Genomic DNA, 10,000 nt, shown 5'->3' on the forward strand with positions numbered 1-10,000 from the left:
CTAATCTAGCCTAGCCTAGCCTAACCTGATATAACCTAACCTGACCTGACCTGACCTGATGTAACCTATCCTAACCTAACCAAACCTAGCCTAGCTAACCTACCCAACCTAACCTAACCTAGCCTCACCTGATATAACCTAACCTAACCTAACTTACCTAACCTAACCTAACCTAGCCTGACCTGATATAACCTATCCTAACCAAAAAAATCTAACCTAATCAATCTAACCAACCTAACAGCCTAGAATTAGGAAAATTGTAGAAAATAAGAAAAAGTAATATATATATTCATTTATTAGTGAAAAAACAGAGATTATTCTCCAATCATAAACAGCAGAAAATAGGATTATTTTTTTTTTCATTCAATCGTAAGAGAATGCTGTTTTGCTCTGGTTCACTGAAAAGACACTAAATTCCCAAGAGGACTGACCACACAAAAACTTAAGCAGTACGTACCGCATATGGGCTTGCATGCAGCAGTAGGATAAGGGAACATGACCCACTAAATTAATATAGCAGATTTATTTCCGCATAAGTTTTACGGAATCATTATTTTAGTTGAATGCTCACTGTCCGAGTGGGTTAGAGCGTCGTTACTTGCGGCGGAGGTCGAGGTGACGGCATTTCGAACTCTGCCGCCAGCGAGTTGAACCAAGGACATGGTTCATACAATTCCACGTCACAAATTCCTCTGTAAGGGGCACCGTCCTAGCCTCCTGATAGAGGAAGTTCGCGATATTAAACCGAATTGTTATTTTAGTCTTTAGTGAGTCCCTTACGGACCAAAACCACATAGCACTATTTCATGATTGGTGACTAAACTCTTTTCAGGAAACATATAGTGCTGATCACTTTTACTTTAACAACAATTTCTTTGTAATACATATATATATATATATATATATATATATATATATATATATATATATGTCAGATTAATTTAAGTTAGGATAAGTTAGGTTAGGTTAGGCTAGACTAGGTTAGGCTAGGCTAGGCCAGGCTAGACTAGGCTAGGTTAGGTTAGGTTAGGTCAGGTTGGGTAGGTTAAGTTAAGATAGGTTAGTTTATAATAGATTAGGTTAAGTTAGGCTAGGTTACGACGCACTGTAACAAATTTGAGATACATATATATATATACATACATACATATACATGTAGGTTAAGTTAAGATAGGTTAGTTTATAATAGATTAGGTTAAGTTAGGCTAGGTTACGACGCACTGTAACAAATTTGAGATATTTAGGTATGGAATTAAACTCGTCTGCTGGGACTCGAACCCTCGCCTAGGCGGCTTGCGTCTTATAAGACGAAGACCTTACCAATCACGCCATCCTCGTCTTCGTCTTATAAGACGCAATCCGCCTAGGCGAGGGTTCGAGTCCCAGCAGACGAGTTTAATTCCAAATGTCAATTGACACAAACATATTTCATTCTAGCTATCGTCAAACTATTTTTCAATATACCATACACATACTGTAAAGAGCATCAGGCAAAGAGATGACACAGTTCGTTATGTTCTAGATCGATGGCACCTTCCACGGATCGACCAGACCGGAACCAGGGCATTCCTTTCCTCACGAAGTCCCCAGAAACCCATTTGGATTCCACCCACTGGTCCCCGGAAGCAGCGGCAGCACCAACGGCTCCGTCCTCCCGGCGGCAGATCATGGTGGAGTCTTTGACCACCCAAGGATCGACGACTCCTTCGGAGGGGACTTCACATTCGGTCCTGTGGTCCCGCACTCGAGAGGGAGTGCTCCTGGGAGTCCCTATGCAGGGCCGATGCCTGACGATGTGGCGTATCCTCATAACGGGGAGTTTGGTCCGTCCTTGGATTACCACCACGGAAGGGCATTCGGACACCCGTACCCCGAGAACAACTCAGGTCGTGGGATGCCTCCTCCAGATGTAGACTCCTTTGGAGACGGGTTTGCAGACATCCTGGAGGGCAATCCACGGCCACGTGATGACGACTTGAAGCAACCGGGGACGTTCCTTCCAGAGGTAAAGTTTTCCATGGTTGTTGTTCTTCTGTATTCGGAATGCTTTTCTGATAACTCGTATGCAGACATCCTGGAAGGCAATCCACGGTCACGTGATGACGACTTGAAGCAACCAGGGACATTCCTTCCAGAGGTAAAGTTTTCCATGGTTGTTGTTCTACTGTATTCGGAATGCTTCTCTGATAACTCGTGTAGATTCCGAGATACCGAAGTAAATTTCCGAGGTAGTCACCAAATTTCTACTAGAGGTAAAATCTTACATAGTCTTCTATATTTCGAATGTTCCCTGGTAACTTATAAAGATACCGAGGTATCGAAGTAAATTTCAGAGATGGTCAGCACATTCCTACTAGAAGTAAGGTCTTACATAGCTGGTCTTCTATATTCAGAATGATTTCCTGGTAACTTATAAAGACCCCGATTTTTTATCAAAATAAAAGTTTTGAGTCGTTTAGCACATTACTCCCAGAGCTAACGTCTTTCTGATCTATTCTTCTTCTATTTTAGGAACGCATGTCTGCTAACTCGTAAAGATTCCGACTTATCGAAGTAAAATTCCGAGTTGTTTCTAATTTGCTGCTTCCTCCACTCGGCAGGTGTTCGTTTCTAACAAGACAATCACGGCTTACTGCGGGAACCTATCACGGGACTTCAGAGACGTCATCTGCGATCCAGAACCAGACGCCTTCAACCCTTGCGAGGACATCATGGGGAACATAGGCCTCCGTGTGGCCGTGTGGTTCGTGGTCGTCACGGCCGTTCTCGGGAACCTGGCCGTGATGCTTGTCCTTTTATCCTCCAAGTTCAGGTAAGGTTAAGGATCCTCCTGTGCGTCACATCCAGATAGCATAGACTGTTACTTAGTTACATGTTGTCAATGACACTGTATATACGCTGATGGGGAATGTTCCTTGTTCAGCCACATGTTACGGTTTGTTATGTAGGTTAGCTGAATGCTATTCATTACGTTGTATATAATCACATTCAATGTGAAAGCTACACTTTACACCAAAACACTCAGACTTAATCAGTTATCCATACATTTTGGTAAGTAGAAAAGAACACAACACACTCTATGTTAACATTAGGTAAATGTACACACATGTATGTCCTCGTACATCTTAAAACCCTCGTACAAACATACACGGTTTGTTAGTGTAGTGGTAGTGTCTTGGACTGCAAACTGAGCGGCCCCATGATCGGTCCCTACCCAGGACTAGAAAAGAAAAGCATTAGAACATTGTAGGCTATCACCTTCTCCCCCTTATGCGAGGATTTCGAGCGTGTGTTTAAGGTTATATGAGTAAAGCAGCTCTCTTTCAAGAGGAAAATAACTACCAATCATGACTCCAGCACGTGATCTAAGACCACACACACACACACACACACACACACACACACATCCATCCATACATACATACATACATACAGACATACATACATACAAGTATGTATACGTCGTGAAGTGTGGCAGCAGATTCTTTCTTAGGCATATCATATTGAAAACGACAGCAAAGGAAATAGAAATGAGACTGTTTTGTAAGCCTTTAAGTTTCAGTATGAGGATTTCTGCTGGGAGATAAGGGAAAATAGTAATGTGATAAGATTCATTGGGAATATTTAAGTAAATAGATAAATAAATAATTAAATAACACAAAAGAAAACCAAAACGTTTCGAGGAGCATTCAGTATCCTCAGTTGGAATGAACTGGTTATAGATGGGCCAGCATTTATGATGGTGATTATTCGTGAATGAAGCTTTTAGAACTTTTTTTATCATTATCAAATTGGCAACTGTAGTGGGTCTAGAGATGTTATTTAGAACGTCCATGTTGGAGATGAAGGGTCATACGTCTAGACAGGGTTGTAGTTGCTCTTAACCACGTTTGTATGTAGCAAGGAGATATATTTACATAAGTACTAGTTTCAATGGGTGACAATTAATACAGGAAATTAATGGTGCGCGTACATTACAGAAAACTAATTCTTTAAGGGGTGACCTTGCTACAGGTAGACAGGGGCGTACAGTCCTTCTCTGGTGGGGCTTTGTTATTCTTCAGGAATACTAAGGAGGTTCTCCTAATCCTGTAATAGACTAGTAATGGATAATTCAGTTTTCTGTGTGTGTGTGTGTGTGTGTGTGTGTGTGTGTGTGTGTGTGTGTGTGTGTGTGTGTGTGTGTGTGTGTGTGTGTGTGTGTGTGTGTGTGTGTTAACCTTTGTGTGTGTATGTTCTTGTGTTTCAGTGTATTCGTTTGGGTGTATGATTCAATGTTGCCTCAGATCACGTGCTGGGCTTATGATCGGCAGCTATCACATTCCCGATTGAGAGCTCTGATCTAATATATAGACTAATCTATGGGGAATAATGTGACCTTACACACAAACATCATCTCCTTGATTAAGGGGGACAGTAACGGCTTGTAGTGTTCATAAGGCTTTCAGACACTAAACTGGGACCGATCTAGGGCCTGAATCATCATGAGCCCTCGACGCTAAACACTACATTAAAATCTCGTGTGTATTTGTGTGTGTATGTATATGTGTCAGTGTATTTATGAGTGCATGTATGCATGTGTGCGTATATATGTGTGTCTGCATGTATGTGTGCATGTATGTATGTGTATCGTGTGTGCATGTACGTATGTGCATGTGTGTGTGTGTGCATGTGCGTTTTGGTGTGTGTGTGTGTGTGTGTGTGTGTGTGTGTGTGTGTGTGTGTGTGTGTGTGTGTGTGTGTGTGTGTGTGTGTGTGTGTGTAAGTGTGTGCGTTTGCAATCCATTATGGACTTGAATCACGTGCTGGGACTCATAATCGGTAGCTATTATCCTCCCGGATGAGAGCTCCATAATTGTGATGGACCTCTCTATAATATTCTGTGTGTGTGTGTGTGTGTGTGTGTGTGTGTGTGTGTGTGTGTGTGTGTGTGTGTGTGTGTGTGTGTGTGTGTGTGTGTGTGTGTGAGAGAGAGAGAGAGAGAGAGAGAGAGAGAGAGAGAGACAGAGAGAGAGAGAGAGAGAGAGAGAGAGAGAGAGAGAGAGAGAGAGAGAGAGAGAGAGAGAGAGAGGGGGGAGGACACAAACACATAGCCGTATAATTCACACACCCAAAAAAAAACCTCATCACACTAGACTGCATGACTCATCATGACGACCCAAGCTGTACGTAAAATGCATGAAGCCCATTTGCTTGAACCACCACTTCTTCCACACCAACTTTAGTACACAATCATCCTCCTCTTCCTCCTCTTCCTCCTCTTCCTCTTCCTCTTTTTCACCACATGCATCCGTACAGACAGCATGATGTTCTATCACCGCTCTTTTCTTTTGCCTGTGTTCAGAAGATCTTCTGTGAGAAAAATAAATCTAAGACGATATTGCAAGAGAAGTCCCCGCAACTTCGAACCCCTAAGAGCTTCTTCTTCCCCTCCCCTTTCAAGACTGACAGTGAGCAAGTTCCTCATGGTCAACCTGGCCTTTGCGGACCTGTGCATGGGGGTTTATCTTCTCCTCATCGCGGCCATGGACCTACACACCATCGGGGTCTACTTCAACTATGCCATCGATTGGCAGAACGGTGAGTAGCATTTCTGTTTTTTTTTTTTTTTTTTTTTTTTTGGCAAAATGGTGTCATCTTTCTATTTTTTTTTCTTTTTTACTTTTTTATCTATATCGATTGGCAGAACGGTGAGTCGCCTATTAATTTGTCTGTTTATTTTTATTCTTTTATTATTGTATTTATTTATTATTTATTTGTATATTCTTATTCATATATTTATTTATATATTTGTTGAGACATTCTGACAGGTTGACGTAAGCGGAGTAGGAAACACAGGAGTCTTAGTCTTGAGTTTATTCCTGACTAGTTTCGCAGGTATGCTTTTTCAAAGGAATGGGTTTACAAACGGGCTGTGCAAGTACTCATCGTTGATTCTTCGCGAAGATCATTTCGTTTCTGGTTCGTCCTCTACAGACGAAGTCACTGAGTTCGTTTTCGACCTATTATCCTCTTCCATGTCGTCTTCAGACACTGTGTGCTCTGTACGTCGGATCTTAAGTCACACAGTTGTTGTTGTTGTTTTTTTACGAGGGTAAGCGGTTGGGTGGGCTTATCCGAGCGAGTGGAGAAGTCTTGGTAGCCTCTAGAATGGCAAAAGTCAACCAAAAAAAGGTTTAAAAACTTACCTAAGGAGTTCCGCACGTCTGAAGGAATCACCGGCCATTAGAGATTATTATCATTATCATTATTATCATTATCGTTATTACTATCATTATTATCATAATCATTATTATAATTATCATCATTTTCATTATCATCATTATTACTATTACTATTATCATTACTATTATCATTACTATCATTACTATTATCATCATCATTATTATTATTATTGTTATTATTATTATCATATTATCAGTATTATTATTATCATTAATGATTATTATTACTATTATTATTATTGTTATTTAGAATAGTCTTTTTCGAGAAGAGCACCAAATTTCTCATTCTTGAAGATTTTTTTGTTTTTTGTTTTCCAAGAATCCTTTACTGCGAATGGTCTTCTTTGAGACTCCAAAGGCAAATTTGTCGCTCAGTTGACTCCATTTTCGGGAGAAGAGAACAACAGCTACCTCGAGGGAGAAGGTCCTCTGATGAAGACGATGGCCTTCATCGATTTGGAAGCCAGCCAGAAGAGAAACAAAGAAACAATCAAACGAACAAACAGACAGACAAAGAAACAGACCAAGAAAGACACAAAAGAAAGAATGAATGAATGGATGAATGAACAAAAGAAAGAAAAATAAAAGAATAAAGAAAGAAAGGGAGAAAGAAAGAGGGAGAGAGGGAGAGAGAGAGAGAGAGAGAGAGAGTGAGAGAGGAGGAAAGACAGAAATAAAGAATAGAGAAATAATTAAAAAGAAAGAAATAACGGAAGAAAAAAGAAAGCGAGAGAAAGAAAAAAAGAGAGAGAGAGAGAGAAGGAAAGAAAGAAGACATAAAAGGCTAGAGATCAAATAATAACTTTCATGTGAAGAGATGAGAAAAATAGGAGAGGGAAGGAGGGAGACAGAGAAGAGAGGGAGGAAAAGAACAAGATAAAGAGAATGAGAGAGAGAAAAAAGAGAGAGAGAGAGAGCAAGAGAAATAGAAAGATATATAGACAGAGAAAGAGAGAGAGAAAGAGAAATAGAAAGAGATATAGACAGAGAAAGAAAGAGAAAGAGAGAGAGAGAGAGAGAGAGGCAGAGATATATGGATTGAGAGAAAGAGTGAGAGAGAGGTACGGCCATTCCTTTTACTAAGATTGGTTACATAATAATCTATGCAATGGACCTGTCAGATTATGACAAATTATACACCTGGGGGTTTCCATTCACATGCCATTCTTCCACTGTCATTGTGTTCCGTTCCATATTTCATTTCCATTCCATTCAATTGCAATCCACCATACGAACACTAGGATGATGATGATCATCATCTTCTTTTTCTTCTTTCTTTTTTCTTTCTTCCTCTTCCTCTTCCTCCTCTTCCTCCTCCTCTTCCTCCTCTTCCTCCTCTTCCTCCTCTTCTTCCTCTTCTTCCTCTTCCTCCTCCTCTTCCTCCTCCTCTTCCTCCTCTTCCTCCTCTTCCTCCTCTTCTTCCTCTTCTTCCTCCTCTTCTTCTTCTTCCTCTTCCTCTTCCTCTTCTCCTCAACTCCTTTTTCAAATCAATCTTCTCTCTCCATTTCATTGGCGTTTCTAAGCTAAATAAAATCGTCTGTTGTTAACCAGTATAGAATATTTAAAGTACGCCACTCTAACGCAAATATTAGTTACCAAGATCTTAACCAAGTTCTTTTTAAACCAAGTTCACTTAACCTTCTTCCCCAACTTGTACCAACCGGCGCACCGGGGTGGGCGGAGCATAGAGGCTCTGACGTCATCTGGCACGATTTTCAAGGTCACGACTGGTCACGTGACTTTATACCCACCTCACTGACCTCAGTAACCCCGGTGACCTTACTGACCTGACGACCTGGCCGTGAGTCCATTCCAGCCGTTTGGTTTTACTATCTTCACGCATTTCATGTTATTCACACCAAGTGACGTCACATTCTAGCCACGCCCACTTGCGCGCGACCCGTCGCGTTATGCAAACAGACTCGGATCTTAAACACATTCTCACGAATAAAATGTCCCTGTATTGGCCAGAATGAAATATATGTAGTGTAGCTATTTTTTGAAATGATTAGTCTATATTGTATAGTTTTACTTTACCAAAGTATTTTAGTCTAAATACAATGTTTGTAAACGTTAAGTTATCAAATAGTCTTGCAGATTTCTGTTTCTTCACTTTCTGATTGTAATTTCACGTGAGCTTTCTGTTTATAAGCTAAAATCAGAAAAAAGTTTAAGTTCGTTAATTAGTGACATAGTTTCATTACAGACAAAGGCTTCGTCTAAATGTAAGGAAAAATACCTGGAAATTTTTATCTTTAATGTCCAGTCGTAGTTATTCTTTGTCTTTTTTATGAAGAATATTTTTTTTTTTTTATGCTGATCAAATTCCTTTTTAACTTCTCCTAAGAGGAGAATTTTTTTTTCTTGTATTCTAGCTGTAACAAGGAAATCTTCTTATATTTATTGATTACTTATTTATATATTTATTTATTATGTTCATGTATTTATTTATTCATCCACTTATCTAACCATCTATTTATCTATTAGTTTATCTAATAATTTATTTTTTACATATTTTTTAAGGAGAAGGGTAATACTCTATTTCGCTTAATCACACCAATATCGGGTCCCATAAATCTTTCCATAAATATATTCATTTATTCAACAAGAACCCACTGTGTTGGATAAGAAGAAATGAAATAGATGATATCCATATATTTCGATCACAGACTGTGATCCTCTTCAGTGGAATACGTACGTATTCCACTGAAGAGGATCACAGTCCGTGATCGAAATATAGGGATATCATCTATTTCATTTCTTCTTATCCAACACAGCGGGTTCTTGTTGAATTTTACGAATGTGTTACGACGTTACTTTGTGCTTATATTCACTTATCTATTCATATCTTTATTCCTTCACCAATTCATTTATTCACTTATTCATTTGTACTATTTTACATATTTCTATTTTTAAAGATACGTGGTAGGAAAAGTAAGAAGTTTATCCTAGTTAATCTCAACAATTTCGGGCTCCATTTTCTTTCCCTTTTTTTGTCGTTGGTTGGTCAAATAGTTAACTAGTTAGTTAATTAGCCATCTAGTCAGTTAGATAGCTAGTTAGCTATTTAGCTAGTTACCTAGTAAGTCAGTTACCTAGTAAGTCAGTTACCTAGTTAGCTAACTAGTTAGCTAATCAGCTAGTTAGTTATTTGTTGATCTAATTTACTCTTATTCATTTATCTTATTTACTAATGTCTTTATTCATATATTTGTTCACTTGTCTACTTTCTTTTATACATTTCTTCATTTATATATGTATTCACCTAATATACCATTTTTTATTTGATTATTCAATTATTTAACTATTCATCTATTTCATTTCTTTCTTTATCCATTCGTTTATTTATCTATTTGTTTCTCATTTATTGGCTTACTTATTTATGCCTTTACTTGTTTATGTATATATATATATATATATATATATATATATATATATATATATATATATATATGACTGTCGCATGCAGGAGTCGAACCCCCTGCTTTCGGCCACCGTAAGATCACCGTCCCAGAGCCTTAACCCACAACACCACTAGCGAATTTCTCTTTCATATATATATATATATATATATATATATATTTTTTTTTTTTTTCTTTTTTTTTTTTTCTTTCTTTCTTTTTCTTTCTCCCTTTTTACTAACTCATTGTTTTACATCCGACCTCATTATAGAAAAACGTCGCTTATCGGCCTTTGTGCTCTATCGTTGTTCCATCGAGGTCTGGACCAATTCCTTCTTTTGTCGCGGCTTTTCCTCGCGCCTGAATGAAATCTTC

The 10,000-nt window shown here is 38.8% G+C and overlaps 1 protein-coding gene across 1 annotated transcript in view; it reads left to right on the forward strand.

Moving 5' to 3' along the window:
* LOC143041382 (uncharacterized) overlaps positions 1–10,000 on the forward strand; it is a 326,414-nt gene that overhangs the window by 293,559 nt on the left and 22,855 nt on the right. Inside the window, exons 14-16 of the mRNA XM_076213206.1 lie at positions 1,523–2,005; positions 2,601–2,812; positions 5,345–5,580. Coding sequence (XP_076069321.1) covers positions 1,523–2,005; positions 2,601–2,812; positions 5,345–5,580 — 931 coding nt within the window. The remainder of the gene's footprint in view (positions 1–1,522; positions 2,006–2,600; positions 2,813–5,344; positions 5,581–10,000) is intronic.

This window comes from Oratosquilla oratoria, chromosome 31 (genome assembly GCF_046742065.1).
Source record: "Oratosquilla oratoria isolate Oo_2021 chromosome 31, ASM4674206v1, whole genome shotgun sequence".
Lineage (NCBI taxonomy): Eukaryota > Metazoa > Arthropoda > Malacostraca > Stomatopoda > Squillidae > Oratosquilla > Oratosquilla oratoria.